General features: G+C 36.2%; 1 protein-coding gene across 5 annotated transcripts in view; it reads right to left on the bottom strand.

Moving 5' to 3' along the window:
* HAPLN1 (hyaluronan and proteoglycan link protein 1) overlaps positions 1-17,053 on the bottom strand; it is an 88,613-nt gene that overhangs the window by 24,869 nt on the left and 46,691 nt on the right. For 3 of the 5 annotated variants that reach the window (XM_054252133.2, XM_002744793.5, XM_035291248.3), the window contains one exon: positions 8,959-9,084. In XM_054252133.2, the coding sequence (XP_054108108.1) occupies positions 8,959-9,058 (100 nt within the window). In that variant the 5' untranslated portion in view covers positions 9,059-9,084. Of the gene's footprint in view, positions 1-8,958; positions 9,085-9,680; positions 9,900-17,053 lie in introns of those variants that run through there. The other 2 variants (XM_017969802.4, XM_078365880.1) reach the window with 1 other exon arrangement.

Raw genomic sequence — 17,053 nt, 5'->3', positions numbered from 1 at the left:
TGCTGGGATTATAGGTGTGAGGGGCACCATGCCTGGCCAAAAAAACACTTGTATTTATTGTTTATATGTACGTTTGTTTCATTTATTTATTCAATTGTATACATAGGCCAAATAATGAGTTATAAGAAAAAGGACTGAAGTTCAAGAAGCTGATTTTGGAACACATTTTGATTTTAATGTATTGTAGGAAGTCTATAAAATGCTGTTACTTTATGCATCTGTTAAAATAAGGTATTCTATTTATACGGAAACATTTAAATGAAGCATTAACTATCTAATCAGCTTTTCAGTACTTTGGTACTTTAAGGTATTAATTAAGACCCTTTGTTAATGATTGTGATAAAAGACAAAGTAAAATGAGGACATAAAAATAATCTTATGCAGATTTTTGGAGATTTAATGCCTGACAGCGTAATTGACATTTTTCAAGAGAAAGTAAGAAGTAATTGTTCATAACCATATAATACCAGAGAAGAAAATTTGAAAATTTAAAACTTCATAATTTACCTCTCTGTGCTGAAGAAAGCAAAAAGCAAAAAAAAAAAAAAAAAAGGAACAAAAAGCCATGTATAAGAGTATTCATTATTTTTTGCTAGCAACATTATTAGTCATAGATAATTGTGAAATCATTCTGAACAAATATTGTCATCTAACAAGAAAATAAATTTATGTCATATATCTTATAATGTATAAGGCTACATTACACATATCTTTGACTTACATGTCTTTCCCTTCACCTGCTCTTTGTCTAGCGTCAGTAACTCTGAACCAAAAAGACAAACATAATTTCCAATGCTTTCCAGGAACAAGTAAAACAGGGAGGCCAGCACCATTTCAAATAGAATCAGCTAGACGTGGAGTCTCCTCCCTTCAAAGGTATGTTTTGAAAGGCATTTTTATTTAGAAAAAAGACAGGACTCCACTTTGTTCACATTTCTTTACTTAACTCCATACTTGACTGTAGTAAAATGCTTCTTTTTTTTTTTTCTTTTTCTGTTTTTTGAGACAGAGTCTCTCTCTGTCGCCAGGCACCAGGCTGGAGTGCAGTGGTGCAATCTTGCCTCACTGCAACCTCCACCTACCGGGTTCAAGCAATTCTCCAGCGTCAGCCTCCCAAGTAGCTGGGACTACAGGCATGTGCTGCCACGCGGAGCTAATTTTTGTATTTTTAGTAGAGACAGGGTTTCACCATGTTGGCCAGGATGGTCTCAATCTCCTGACCTTGTGATCCTCCCACCTCGGTCTCCCAAAGTGCTGGGATTACAGGTGTGAGCACCACGCCCGGCCTAGTAAAATGCTTCTCGTTTTAACATATTTCCTTCATTTTACACATGATGGATTATGGCCTTTCTGGGTTTTCTAAATCCAAAATGTCTTTTTCTTTTGAGTTGACAGTGTTTGGAAAAGGTAGGGAGAATTCTTACTTAAATTATTTTGTTCAATACACTCCACAGCACAATCCCTGAGCATGTCAAACGTTACTTCATACACCTTAGACATGTGGTGACTAGTCACTGACTAACAATGAAGTCAAGTAACCAACATGTTGAATTAAACCAAGATTAAAATGTACCATTTGTACTGGCTACTTAATCATTCTTGAAGGTAGACAAGTCTAGGGCCAGTATATTGTGGCAACAGAAAATATACAAAATATTTTTGAAGTAATTTTATTTCAAATAATTTCCTATGTTTTTACTGTTTTCATTTTGAAATAATATTGCTTTAAAAATTTTATCTCTTCCCTAGATACTATTAGTTTGATAGCCTCTTTATTGCATATTCTAATTTCTTAGCATTTTGGTGATTGTATTCCAAAAACCCTTCTAAAATGGTAATTTTCCACTTTCCACTTCAAATAAAGAGCGTAATCAATAAAGAAATCTAAAGCTATTATATCTCGATATTTGGTAAAATGAGAGAATCATCATATTGAAATCACTGTAACACGAAGCCATTAAGCTATAGTCAGTGCTTTAGCTGAGTCAAGGTTCTTGCAGAGCTGCAACCAAAGAGAAAAGCCTCACTATTTAATGGGGTTTTCTTGGTATTTGAGAGAGTTTCCAAATAATCATTGGCTTTACACATACTCTGCTGATTTCAGCACAAAGGATGGAACACAGAAAGCAATGTCAGTTTAGTATGAATTTGTTGCTACCTGAAAAGATTATTCAATATAAGTTTTATATCTGGAAATATTACAGAACTGTATAGTTTTAATAGATAGTTATTCTTAACATAGAATTCAGCATTCTACATTTTCAATATCAAGTTTAGAAATAGTCTAAAGATGTATTTTATCAGTTCAGCTATATTAAGTGATTAAAAATTTAATGGCTGTGGTTCAAAGTTCTAAATAGTAAGTTCTTTTAGTTTGGTAACTAATTACTCTTTTCTCTACACTTTCACCTTTATTTAACACTTATTTTATTCTTTCTTGCTTGCTTGTTGCCTTGGTAATATTGTCAGCAAGCACACTGAGGAGATAGACAGTCTATATTTCTACAGAGAATAACCCAATGTTTTGCATGGACGTGGCAATGTTCAGCAAATGCCTGAATTGTTTTCTCAAAAGGACACACAAATGCAAAGAAGACTAGGACATGGACTAGCAATTATGCATACTGACAGAAGCAAAGTTGGTAAGAAAATATATATTTCTGTAATCATGATTAATAGCTCTTTCTTCTTAGTAACAACTGTCTCTCTCACTAGACTATAAGCTTGTTGAAAGCAGAGACTGTATGTTTTGTTTGTCACCATATCTCTAATGCCTCTACATAAGTTCCTAACATATTTGTTGAATAAGTGAGTTGTCTATAGGAGTATATATGCATAAGTGTAATATATGAGTATTTTTACATATGTATGTATATTCCTACATATATACTATCGTTCTTTGCTTTTGAGCTCATTTATTATATTAATATGGTGATATTCTAAGTTTGGTCAAATGGCAAGCCTATGTTTAATGCAGTAGGTTCTTATTGTCATTTATTGTTTCATGCCTTCTGGTAAATAGAAAAAAAGTTAGATTTAGTTATCTAATATGGATGATATGCTAATTTTTATAATTCCATGACGGGATTTTCTGATGTTTATAGCTATTAGCTTTTAGATAGAATTTTAACAGTGTATATATATATATTTCCACCTGTGATTTATAAAATATTTGTAGATATTTTTTCTGGCATTTGTAGATTTTGCATTGATGGCTGCAAATAACATATTCTGCCTCAAAAAGATAAAAGTGAATTAATTTTACTTTTCCAAACAGACTCAGAGAGTTCACAGGAGTTTTAGGTGGGAGAGAGAAAATTAAGACAGAGTAACACGTATCCAGTTCTCCCATTAAACTTTGGCTCTGCAGATGGTTTGTGATCATCCATTATTAAATTTGCCCATTCCTTGTGATACATTCTGTATCACCAAATCCCAACACTGCAGTTATTATATAAGGAACAGGATAGTATTGCAGTGACCAAATGTAAATCCAATACTCTTCAAAGCTGCACGCATGCATGAGGAAAATTGCTGCAACTGACTTTGTGGACTCTCATGGAGTATCAGATGCTGCATGTTGTGTGGGAGCCATGCACAGGACCAGACTGAATTTGCTCCCCAAATGCACAATTCTCTTGTCCATCTGCTGCTTCTCATTTCATGAATTAAAAATATTTCCCTGGGATTTGGAAAGACTGAACCAGACTTGATTAGAAAAAAAACAACTGGATTTTGGTCCTGGATTTATTTAACAAACATGTATTGATCACCTACTATGTGCCAGTTATTGGGTTTATGTGACTGGGATGCATCAAAGATTCCTGTCTTCATGAAGCTGTTGAATATTCTCGAGGTAAAGACAGAAGACAAACAATTACATAAAAATAAGTAGAGTATACAGTAAAAATAAGTAGAGTATACAATATACAGTAGAATATTGCAGTAGTTAGGATGACTTCATTAAAAAGATGAGATGTGAGCCCAGAAAAGGAAGGGGTTAATCAGGTAAATGGACTTTTATCAGCCGGGTAGCCTGGGACAAGCAATGCAAAGCTCTGAATCTTGATCTCTTCATTTGTGAATTGGAAGAGTGGTCTAGACAATCTCTACCAAAGTCCTTTTAACTTCTTAAAATTGTGTGAGCTATGATTTAGCTTATGCCAACATTATGGAATGAAAGCAGTCATCTAGCTAATGTTCATTAAGTGCATACAATGTGTCATATGCTGCTAAATCCCAGCGATATCACAGCATTTAACAAATGCTCATGATGGTAGTGACAATTTAGAAGTATCTTGGCCGGGCGCCGTGGCTCATGCCTGTAATCCCAGTGCTTTGAGAGGCCGAGGCAGGTGGATGACCTGAGGTTGGGAGTTCGAGACCAGCCTGACCAGCATGGAGAAACCCCATCTCTACTAAATATATAAAACTAGCCAGGAGTGGTGACACATGCCCACGATCCCAGCTACTCAGGAGGCTGAGGCAAGAGAATCGCTTGAACCCAGGAGGCGGAGGTTGCGATGAGCTGAGATGGCACCATTGCACTCCAGCCTGGGCAACAAGAGTGAAACTCCATCTCAAAAAAAAAAGGGGGAAATATCTCATTGCATCTTTCATTCATTTGTTCACTCACTTATTCAACAAACATATATGAAGCACCTGCTATGTGTCTGGCACTGCTATATAATTGGAGTTAGTTACAAAGCTGAGAGACAATCTGATGAGGGAGGGAGGCACGTTAGCAGGAAGGCCATGTAAGGACTGAGTCAGATTTGAAGAAGGGGAGGTGGGTTCAGGACACACAGCAGGCATGGGAACAGTGAAGCTGAGAGAGGACTGTGCACTTCTGCCAGCGGTTCTGGATGGACATTATTTTTTTCTACTTATAGATGTAAACTTCTGGCAATTTCTTATTTAAGCAAATCTACTTGTTTTATTTGTTGACAAAAGTGCAATTACTTTTACTTGTTAAGTAGAAGGACACAATTTTCACTTCTGGGATTTTCTCTTGTTCTTCTTTACAAAAATTTAAAGTAGTGGATCTGTGTTCACATAGTAAGTATATTAAGGGAAAATATTACTTATGTCTGGAAAACTTTAGTTTCTACCAGGAAAGTAAAAATGATAAGATAATATTTAATATGAATGGGGAGGCCGGGTACAGTGGCTCACACCTGTAATGCTAGCACTTTGGGAGGCTGAGGTGGGCTGATCACCTGAGGTCAGGAGTTGAGACCAGCCTGGCCAACATTGCAAAATCCTGTCTCTATTAAAAATACAGAAATTAGCTAGGCATAGTGGCAGGCACCTATAATCCCGGCTACTTGGGAGGCTGAGGTAGGAGTATCACTTGAACTTGGGAGGTGGAGGTTGCAGTGAGCCATTGCACTCCAGTTTGGGTGACACAGCAAGACTCCATCTCAATAATAATAATAATAATAATACGAATGGGGAAATTATAAATTGTGAAATTAAAGAAGGCAAAGAAAAGAACTTATAAAATGTTTACTTCATTAGAACTAAGGTGATGACATGGTTCTGTTAACAAATGTATTTTGAAAAGTGTGATTTTTTTTTGACCAGTATTTCTAGTCTGTTTTCTGTTTAAAAATCAATTTTTCCATAACAGGGAGGAAGCGATAAACATAATGATAACAACTACCTGGATAGCTTATTGGCTCTTTGGAACCAGGCACTGTACTAAGGACTTTCCACATATTATCTCCTTTAATTCTCACAAAGCTCTGTGGAATAAGCAGGCAGTAAGCCCAGTTTTACAGAGGAGGTAACTGGGATTTAGAGAGATTAAGTAAATTTTCCAAGGTCTAAGCCAGTTAGTGCCATTACAGGAAAGACTCAAACTTGTCATCAGAAGACCTCTGCTTGAACGCCAGAGGCAGGAAGCACTGACTCTGACTTTGAGAAGGTCAAGCAGCGATTGGTTAATGGGCAAGTGGTCATAAAATGTCTCTGCTATCTGTAAATGTCTTTTAAAAAGTTGTATTTAAAAAAATACATTCATCATCTCTGAAATTCTGCTCGTAGTTGAAAGGCTACACAAAAGTTTTTGGACCTGACACAAATATTATAAATATTGTTCTTTCTGTGTGATTTGGTACTCCATATAAAACTCTTCCTAATGGTCTCAAGTTTCAAGGGATTTAAAAGTAAATTAGCCACATTGTGACATGAGAAACAAAATCCATTAGTTTAGAGTATAGAGAGGGTATTAACAGTGAACCCTCTTCCTGTAGAAGTATTTGAGAAAGTAACTATTGCCTACATTGAGGACAGTGTGTTATATACAAGCTGACATCTTGATTGCATGTTTTTAGTAGACTTTGTGGACAAATGAAATTTCCTTTCCTGTATGACCAAATATTTCAATGAAAAATTAAAGAAAATAGATTAGTACATGTGAAATTTGTATCTAAAGCTAGGTCTTTCTCCATGGGAAGCTGGGAGAGATTTATTTTCCATTACCAGAGAAATGTTTTTCACTACAAACACTTTGCATAGTGTCCACACTTGCTATTTTCTTTCCTGGCCATCTGCCTTTTTTTTCCTTTTAAAAAATCCAGATTAAACTTTGTGTGTGTGTGTCTATATCTCTATAAAATCTTGCACAACAAAACTATGAGGAAGTCTTCAGAAAAACAATTAGCTGACTCACAAACATGGAACTAAAAAATGTATCATTCATGTTGAACATCTGTGTCAAGGCAGCCAAGAAGAATTGGAGGATGATTTGCACAGTTTTCTGAATATCGTTCAGACCTTGGGAACTTGGAGTATAAAAATAGAAATGTTATCAAAATGGGAGAGAGTAAAGATGTTTTTACAGTAACATTAATTTTCAACTATTTTTTGTCACTAACAGAAGCTCATACTGCTTATCAGTGCCATTCAAGAATTTCAGATTGAGGCAGCTAATTTAATCATCTGGCTAAATTGTTCAAAAAAACCTGTGAAGATTTCGGCTCCCTAAAATTTCTTCTGGGCTATGTTTTATCAATAAAAATTTTAAAGATAAGAAAATATGCAGTATTTCAAGTAAGTAACGAAGCAAATAAGTAATCTGCTTTGTTGATTTTTGTGCTATCTGATTTATTTTTGCATTGTAAAAGACAACTGGAATTATGACAGGTCACTTGGAAGCAGTTTCTCTGAAGGACTGTGGGATTTGAAAATTCAACCTGATTGCTATCACAAAAAAAAATTATTGGAAAAAAAGTAATGAGAACAGGTATTTGGTTTATGGACATAACATCATAATCCTATGACCCAAATCTCATTTCAGCATTAAATTTCCACAAGCCAAATATAGCTCTATTACTTGAAAGCTCTTTAGCAGCTCTTCGAGGCAAGCCTGCACTTTCTAAGAATATGAATTTACAATTAAAATGAAGTGGACTATCGAGTCTTTTTAAAAATTTGGACAATGTATGCAAATACACTGATAATTCTGATACTCTTGGTCAGAAATCCCTTTGCACTAAGTTTCAATAGAGGAGATGAGAATGGAAAAGCTGAAGTAACAGAATTTTTTCTCGCTAGCTTGAGTCTGACTTATAGGAGTAATTTTTCAAATGTTAGTACATTTAAAAAAGACTATTCTCATACTCTGAGTGCAATTTTGATTAAACGGTTTGTGCACAGTTTATAACACAACTTTGGTATCTGTCATCTAATAACTTGAAACCACAGCTTAAGTTTATATTGCATTGCATATAAAATTGGTATTATTAATAATTACTAGGTATTACTTTTTTGGCTGAATTGAACTCTGTCACTAGAAGGTGAAAGGGTATTATTTTGCATTAGAAATCTCTAGGTATAAATATCATATGGTCATTGGAAACAGCTCTGATTCTACTACATATTAAGGAAACAGCTGAGTCAGCAGCTTGCAGAGTAAAATTTATGATTATACATTTTTTTTCTCAGTTCAACAGAGAAAAAATAAAGCTGTTGGAAGCAAACAAAACTAAAAGAGATGTGTCTAAAACAGCTGGATGTAGCCAAATTCAGAATTCTATTTTGGTAGTCATAATATGTAGAGGAAAATACTTCTAGATAGATTTACACTATGATTTGACCTTCACAAGTCATACTTTTCACAGTGAATGCAGTTTACTGAGACTATGCTTTTGACCTTGAAGATACAATTTAGAGTTTTATGTCTCTTAGCAAACTTATCATGCCTCTGGTACCACAACTGAGTTTATCTAAAATTATCATCATGTGTTTAAACTGTTCTATATTCCTGTGTTAATTATTCAGCATCCAAGGACAAGGAGAGACAGTTCCTCTTATTGCATAAGTCTCAGCTTTCTTAATGCAGGATGTCCCTCATCTGAAGCTGGGACTGAGGAAAGAGCTGCATTATACTGCAGCCTCAAACCTTGCTACAGCTTTCAGGCTTAGCATTCAGCTGAGATGAACAGAAATGTGCAGGGGCAATGTACTGGTCTACAGGAGCTAAGGCTTTACTGAAGGAGACTGTAATAGGGTAAGCTCCTTTCTCCTGGACAATAGCTTGTTTAATTTTTATTTTATTTTTATTGTTTCTCGTAATGATTAAACAATTTACTCTAACAAAATCACCTTGTATCCTGTTTTACTTTCTATTTCCTCCCTCTGACTTGCATTTAAATGAACTTTATGCCCTTCACTTATCTTGAAGATAGCAACTGCACTTAACAGCCTTGAACGATTATACCAATTCACTGCAGCTGGACATTCTTAAGCTACTCAACTTTAATTGTCCCCAATTCTTAACTCTACTGTAATGCAATAGTATGCAAAAGCCAGGGAACACTTTCACCAATTAGCAGAAAGGAAAAGAAAAAGTCAATGAAGCAGAACTAAAATTAAGAAACACTAACCCAGCATCTCGAATCTAAGTAACTTGAAATTAATTAGACTTTGATAAGAGAAGCTGTGTTTCCTTACCTTGGATGTGAATAACTCTGTCATGATACAGAGTATAGTTGTCTGATTGATGATCAGCCCAGCAGATTGAAATCAGCACCAGAAGAAGTAGACTCTTCATCTTTATAGCCCAAAGAATCTTCTTCACTGAGAGAGCATCACATACAAAGAGGCTTGTGAGATTTGGAACCCTTTGGAGTGTTGCACTGCACAACTTATTACCGCCTTATGATCATAGAATGGGTCTGTAAAAATATTTAACCCAATCTGTTCAGAAAGTTACTGTGGCTCTCTTTGAGAGCTGAAGACGGCAGCTTTGAACAATTCCAGCTACCATCATGTAGCCAGAGTCCAAATAGTGTTTAACTCTATCTTTGCAGAATTGTAAATCTAGAAATTTAAAACACTGTAGTTTTGATATAGAGAATTACAGGAAGTAACACAGAGATGTGACAAAAACATAAACAGACTCTTAAAAAAATTTAAGCCTCTGAATTTGCAGCATACGTTAATAAAACAGCAATGTATTATATCTCTATATGAGAATTTATCACTTGGTCTAATTAGAAACTGAATCTAAAGCCAGGGCAAATAATATTTGCATGAAACTTGACATCATCATTCATGTCACATTTACATGTGGCTTCCTAAGCAGGTTAGACTTGCTTGTTCCAAATAGAAAAGAGGACAAAAAATAGTGCCCGATTAAGCAGAAGCAGCACATTTGTTACAGATTCACTTACCATCTTAAATACTGCTCGGGTCTATGGTGAATAGTTGAAAATTATGAACAAACTAGGTTAGAGTTGTGTACGCTACCACTGCAGTCATCCTGATTGATTTTTCATTCATTTCAACCTAAAATGCTGACGCACCAACTTAGAGTGCCAGGTAGGGTCTCTGCAGTCAGCAGAGCCTCGGCTGCAGGGAACGTCCCTGCCAGCCTCCCAGGGCAATTAGGCAAATGAAAAGCTGAAACAGAGGCACAGCTCTAGTCGGAAGTGAAAGAGGCAGAACCATCACTTGCCTATTTTTTATTGAAAGACAGATGTGATAAAAGGGGACATAACCTCTTCCCTCCCAAAAGTTGGTCATTGGAAGGACCAAAAGTGATTCTTAGTGATAGGAACCTTATAACCTTTGCAGTATTTTCCAGGCAAGACTTTCAGTGGAGCTTCTCAGTTTTAATGTGGAAGCTGACACAAAAACTAATAAGGGCTTTCTTTTTCTCTCATGCACACAGCAGCCTTAACAATCATGGCTATTTTTAAAACTGAAATTACACAGTACTGGCTTCTCACACTAATTTGTTTTTTCCAAGAAAGCCTGACTCCCTGGAATATTTATTAAAGAGCTCTGAGTCTGTTCCTGGAGGTCCTAGTAAGCAAGCCTCTACTCCAGAACCTAATTCACTTATTCACAGAAGGTCCCCAAGTCTCTTCTGAGTCTGAAATAGGTCTCTGCATTTTCCCCTGTGAAAATTTGCACTACTGTGATGCTGGTGGCTTTAGTCTTTCGTGTTTGCTTTAAAGTTTTTCTTTTTCTTTGTTATATCACAGAAAGAAGATGGTGGATAAGCAAACAAATTGCAAAATTAATTTGTCTAAGAAACCAAGAATGTTAGCTTCAAAATTTTACCTGAATTACTAATCTTATTTTCAGAAGTTCACTTCCCTGTTCCTCCAAGAACTTTTTTGAAATGCTTGTGTGTTTGTTTGTAGTCACTGACTTTTGTCCATAGGATTACAGTTTAAAATATTACCTATTTTCAGCCCAGGATTGTGCTTTGGGTGATCAAATATAAAGGTGACCTTTTGGAGTTTGGAACATAATTGTGATAACTGTATACACAAACATGAAACAATAGGCAAACAGTACCAGAGGTGTGAGGTGCTCTCTGCTTGTAACAGGAATCAGAGAAGGGGGTGTTGTAAAGGAGAGAGGATAAAAAAAGTGCATAATTTAATAATCCAATACAGGAGATATTGTAGATGAGGAGTGAAGATGAGCAAAAGTGGACAGTTTGCTAAATTTTCACATTAGTGGGCATGTATAGTATAATTTATAGGGAGTTGCATATGATACACACACTAGGGTAGAGTTGCACATCCTACCACTGAAGCAGCCTTGAATTTCATTCATTTAAAACATATATGACACATATATAGATATATCTCCTTTAATTCCCTACCACAGTATTAAAAATTATAGCGCTAAAGGTTTATTCCAATGAGTTAAAGTATTGACTGTCCAACAACCTAATTTAAAATTGCAAACATCCTGAGCATTTGTGACGGAGTAGAGGGAATAACCAATAATAAAAACAATTTCTTTCCATGGAATGTCTACTGTTCACCAGTACCATGTGCAGCATTTTGTCTGCAATGGCTCATGCATTCTTTAAAACAAGAATGTGAGACAAATATTTCCATTTCTTGGGATACAGAGAGTAATCTTGCTGGAAGGTCACAGCTAGGAAGTGGCAAAGTTTGTATTTACCTTCAAGCATATTTAATTTGCTCTTTTGTTGCCTTTTTAAATTCAAGTTCCTTAATTTTCAACTACTATAATCTTAAAAGTTTGACTTGTATTATATATAAAAATAAATTTTTTTCCCAAGATTTACATATGGAGAAGGCAGTCAGATGGTATTTTTCTTAACATGATTTTTTGGCCTCATTTACAATACCACTCTGGTACTGTGAACAAAGACTTGGCGACTCACATGTGTGCACACATATACAGAGATACGATACACAAACACAGAAAGATAGATACATACCATCTCTGAAAAATTCAAGTAGGCTGGGGGCGGTGGCTCACGCCTGTAATCCTAGCACTTTGGGAGGCCAAGGCAGGTGGATTGCCTGAGGTCAGGAGTTTGAGACCAGCCTGGTCAGCATGGTGAAACCTGGTATCTACTAAAAATAAAAAAATTAGCCGGGTGTGGTGGAAGACACCTGTAATCCCAGCTCCTCGGGAAGCTGAGCCAGGAGAATCACCTGAACCCAGGAGGTAGAGGTTGCAGTGAGCCGAGATGGCACCATTGCACTCCAGCCTGGGCAACAAGCAAGACTCCACCCCAACAAAGAAAAAAATAATTCAAGTATATTGGTCAAGTGCAGTACTCTGCGATTCAAGGCCTCTATCAATGAATACTTTGGAGTACGCTGCGCTCGCATCAATGCAATTCATTGATTCACCAGTAGGTGAGACTGGAAATTATCTTTGTTACCCTGGCAAGCACAATAACCATCTCATTGGTAGACATGAAACTGGAAAAGCATATTTTAGGGTCACAGTCTTCAGGTGTCTGAGCAATGAGGTATGTAAAACAAGGTGCTGCACACCAGACTGAGGCCATTGAGGTTAAGGGCTGTGCCAAGGGTTTGTGTGCTGGTCCCAGTAGAAAAGGACAGCTCAGACATAATAGGTGGACATGTGAGTGAACGAATCTGAGTCCTGCTTATTTGCATTTTGTAATCATGCCTCCTCTCAATGTTTAGATTTGTTAGGTAAAAATTCTCAGTTTTTGATGTGAGTTAAAATTTAGACAATCTGGGAGACTTTTACACAACCAGCTATTATTAACTGCTGAATTACTGCTCTCAGTTCATCTGCAATTCACACATTGAAGATCTCTTTTCACAGCCTTACAAATCTTGAAGCTCAAGCAGCCAGCTTCAAGATGAATCCAAACTGAAATATCTATGTTCATACTCAAAGACAGATGATAGGAATGTAATTTTACAGTCCTGCTTTGTTGAAAATTGAACCATGGTTTAGAAGCAATATATCTTATTCAACATGAAAGAGTAATAGTTTGATAGAAATGCAGATATACTAATATCAACAGTCTAATACCAAGATGATCAGCTGCTATTTCATAAGTGTCTACTACATTATCATTATCATCTTAGGTAATGGGGAGATACAACCAAGTGAAAGGCATGTATGCTGCTTTATGTGCCCTAAGAGCTAACCCCACATACTTCCTGAACTGCTATTACAGCTAAGCACTGGTCGTCACCCACTTAACTGTTATTTCTCAGAACAACTCAGTTGAGTAAGTATGTTGTTAGACACATTTTACAGTTCTAGAAGTGGAGTCTTAGGGTGGTGAGATACCCAGCACGAACAGCAAAGAGCTGGTAGTCTGGGTAGTGTGACCCCAGAGACGCATTCTCAACTACCATAATTGTTGTCCTGGGTCCCCTGACGAGTGCTGTCAGCTCTCTTCTAGCCAATCTTACAACTCCTTTAATGCTTCATGGAAGCTGGAATTTTCCTTGTCATATTGCATAGTTCTGTGAAAGTTCAAGCTACCAAGTCAGCTAAAAAGGTTTTCTGATGTCCTGGACTGGCTGTCCAGCCAAGGACCTTTTCATTGTGGTGAGCTTTCAGTCTGAACATGGGCAGCCTGTTGTTCCTTTACCCTGGGCATGATCTTTTGGCAATCTGACAACCTGGGAAAAATCATAGACAAAAAGGAAGAAAAGTGAGCTCTATTCTAGGTCTCACAACCAATACATCAGGTCTCAATCTTTCACCTACAAAATAGAAATAAGGACAACCTCTGCGTGGTTTAGGAGTATTGTTGAGCAAGTATAAAAACCACAAAGACTAAGGTATGTTATTAAATCGGTATGGACAACCTCGAACTTGATCGATTGTTATGGATAAATATGAGAAAAACAGCAAATCAAGGACATCTTCATCTCAGAGACAGATGAAATCCTCCCATAAATCTGCTATTTGGAATGAGTTCAGGAGTCACTTCCCAGCAGCAGCAACACTTGGAAACTGTTAGAGAATGGAAATTCCTGGGCCTCAGCATCAGAAACTCTGGGGGATGGGGCCCAGCCATCAGTGTTTAGCAATCTCCTCCCTGCTCAGTCATCCTGATGCGTGCTCAAATTTGAGAGCCAGTGGTGTAAGGTTTTAAGATTACTGGGTGCTCTTCATCTGTGTGTGGTTTTGAGTTTCTGAGACTACCCAGTTCTTGGAAATAAAGCCTTGTCTATGTTCATTTTTCCTCTGTCCACTTTTCCTCATTTTCCTTTTTATCTACAGTACACATGTGTCTGTGTGTGTGTTTTTACTAAAAATGTTACTTTAAGGCAGTGGAAAGGAATGCTTATAACATATTAGCTATTTTCTAAAACTAACAGGCAGATGGGTGTTTTCTTTTTATTTTACAAACTCTATATGTTGTTGCTAGATTTGTAAGAATTAAGGCAGATATGTATAATCAGAAAGATTCTCATCCACAAATGGTTAACAACTTACACAATATATTTGTCATTAAAAAAGATTATTTGCCATGTTTTATTTTCTCTAAGGTTAGGATAATTGTCATTTTCCTGACAATCTCAGAAATGTCTAACACTGGCTGTGGACTTTGGATGATTTCAGCAAGATAGTGCAGGTCCCTCAAAACATCTCTCTGGACCTGCTGAAGTGCAGGTCCCTCAAAACACCTCTCTGGACTTTCAGTTCTTCTCTGAAGCCAACAGAACTGCCCTATGGGCTCTATATCAAAGGACAATGGAAATTGGGTAGAAATGGAGTAGAAAACAGAAAGAAGATATGAGAGGATTTTAAGAGAGGAGAAATAAAGAGGAAGAAAAGACAACTCAAAGATAAGAGGAAGGGCAATAAAAAAGTAGCAAAGGAATAATAAATGGTGAATATTTGACTCACTGCCTCTAAGTTTGAAGAAATAAAATGCCACAACAAAATGAAGACTGAATCATAATTCTCAGATCCAAAAACTTCTTAACATGGATTCTCTAAGAACAGTATTTGTTACAGAGTTTAATATCAAGTTTTTCTTGCAAGATTTGGCCAGGAATGGAGAAAAAGATTCAGTGGCAGAAAACTGAGCAAGTCAACCATAGACTTCCAGTCTTTTATGGGTGCAATATATACCACCATATTTGAGTGATATAAGGACACAGATTTCAGTTTAGTATTTAGTAGACTTGCCTATGCCTGCACGCACTTATTGTAAAAGAATCTCTAAGTATACCTTAGCCACTTACAGAGAAACCACTTAGATTTAGACCAAGTCATTTTAAAATGACTGCTTTTTCGAGTATCACTTAGCTGTGAATGTTTCCACAATTTACTTGTGGTTTCTTTTCTAATTAAAGATCTCAGAAATATCACTTAATCATGAATTTGTACCATGCATATAAAACATGGGAGGCAGAACCTAGGATCCTCATGATTCAGGAAGCTGCATTCTTAAATTTATGAATAATTTATATTTCTTTTTCTCCTCCATTTTTGAAATCAGCCTGTTTCTATCCTGTTTCCCCCCACCCCACAAATTTTCAATGATTTTTCTAACCTTTCTCTTGTTTTACTTTCATGCTTTTATTTACCCATCACCTTCAAATCTTTCAAGTCCACTCATATAATTTCTTTTCTCTTTTCCCTACATTTCATAGTTATTACAGTATCTGATATTTGACGTGGTCATAGGATTACTTATCATAGAACCAGGCACAGAGTAAACAGGATAACTACTTACAACTATGCTAGGGAAACAGTAACATGTAAATTGGAACTATTCTGGGGAGATGGGGAAATTCGGCAATGGGTACAATGGAGGAAAGGGAGAATTTAGTTTCATTCTTGACCACTTTTTAGCTGTGTGACTCTTGAAAAAGTCATTCAACTGCTTTAGGGTCAAGTATTTTTTTATCTGTTAATTGAAAGAGTTGATGTCAAATGTCCAAGCTCTATGTTAGTTATTATTATGATTTAATTTTTTCTTACTGGAGATACCAGATCTTCTACTTAGGAGGCATTTTAGGACTGTCCTCATCAGCAAATAAATTCATGGATTTTTAAAGAAGTAATATCAATAATGCTTGTTTAAGTAGAAATTCAATTTACTTACTGTTTTTGGCTGTTGCTTTTTGGTAGGTCTCTCTCAGGGAATATGACAGAGTTTGGGACAAACTCAGCAATGCTTCACCTAATGAAGTGCATTTGCTCAAGCTGTTCACTGGTGCCTTAGAACCTGCTTTAGATAGTCCTTGAGATGGGGGTTAGACTTCTCCAAAACCAGCTTTTTAAGTGAATTCTGCAGTTGTTTTGTTTATTGATTTTCTAAAACAAATATAAAAGGCATATCTGAGCAAAAGCACACATTGTATTTTGTGTTTATAATGTTAATGTCCGCAGCCTTTAATAAAATATTTAGGGTATGTGGGGAAAGCGGTACATACACACACTAATAAATGCAGGGGCCACATATTTCTTGCCTCTGAGTAACTAAAAGTCTGGAATACTTATAGATAGTATGCAGCATGTTTCTGTAGTATTCACACTATCTACTCAAAAACTTTTCGGTTATGTGAGACTTCATATAGGGTTTTATGGGCATGTGTTCCATAATTGTCTGTTTCTGGACCAGATGGTAGAGAAAGTTAACAAATAAATACTAAGCAATAAATTTTGATGATGATGGTGACGTTAAAAGGAAATAAACCTCTTATTTTTCCCTGTGTTTACTTCTGGAAAACTGATCCTTGCTTTTTATGCCATAAGATCATAATTATACCACAGAACATTAAAAGCTAGACAACCAATATGAATATTACATTGTGATGCTATTAAAATACATCTTTCATAGGCTGCAGAAGAGGACATCTATGTTCTATCACTACACGTAAAGATCATCAAAAAATAAACTCACCTCATGAACAATGCTTAAGACAAATCTGTCAGAATGTAAATGAGCAATGCTGCCACTTCTCAGGCAAACTCATAATTTCTTTGTGGTTTAATACGCTAAATGCTACCATGGTATATTGGCCTCATAATAAATACTCTTTAATGGGTATGTTTGTTAAACATACTCATATAGGAGAGACATAATTTTATAGATTCGCTCATTCTTGATTCTATGATCAAAAATTTGAGTAGCATCAATAACAAAGTATTGTATTAATATAAAATTAAACCTCTAAAATATTTTTCTTAATGTATAAAATCAAATGAATCATTGTTATCAGTAATAGTAAAATTAATTTTGAACACTGATAAGGAATTGGCACTAAATTAAGAACTCTGCAAAGGTGCACATGACTAATTCTCTAGT

The sequence above is a fragment of the Callithrix jacchus genome, chromosome 2 (genome assembly GCF_049354715.1).
Source record: "Callithrix jacchus isolate 240 chromosome 2, calJac240_pri, whole genome shotgun sequence".
Lineage (NCBI taxonomy): Eukaryota > Metazoa > Chordata > Mammalia > Primates > Cebidae > Callithrix > Callithrix jacchus.
The sequence above is the reverse complement of the archived record's forward strand: the minus strand, read 5'-3'. Positions and strand labels throughout refer to the sequence as shown.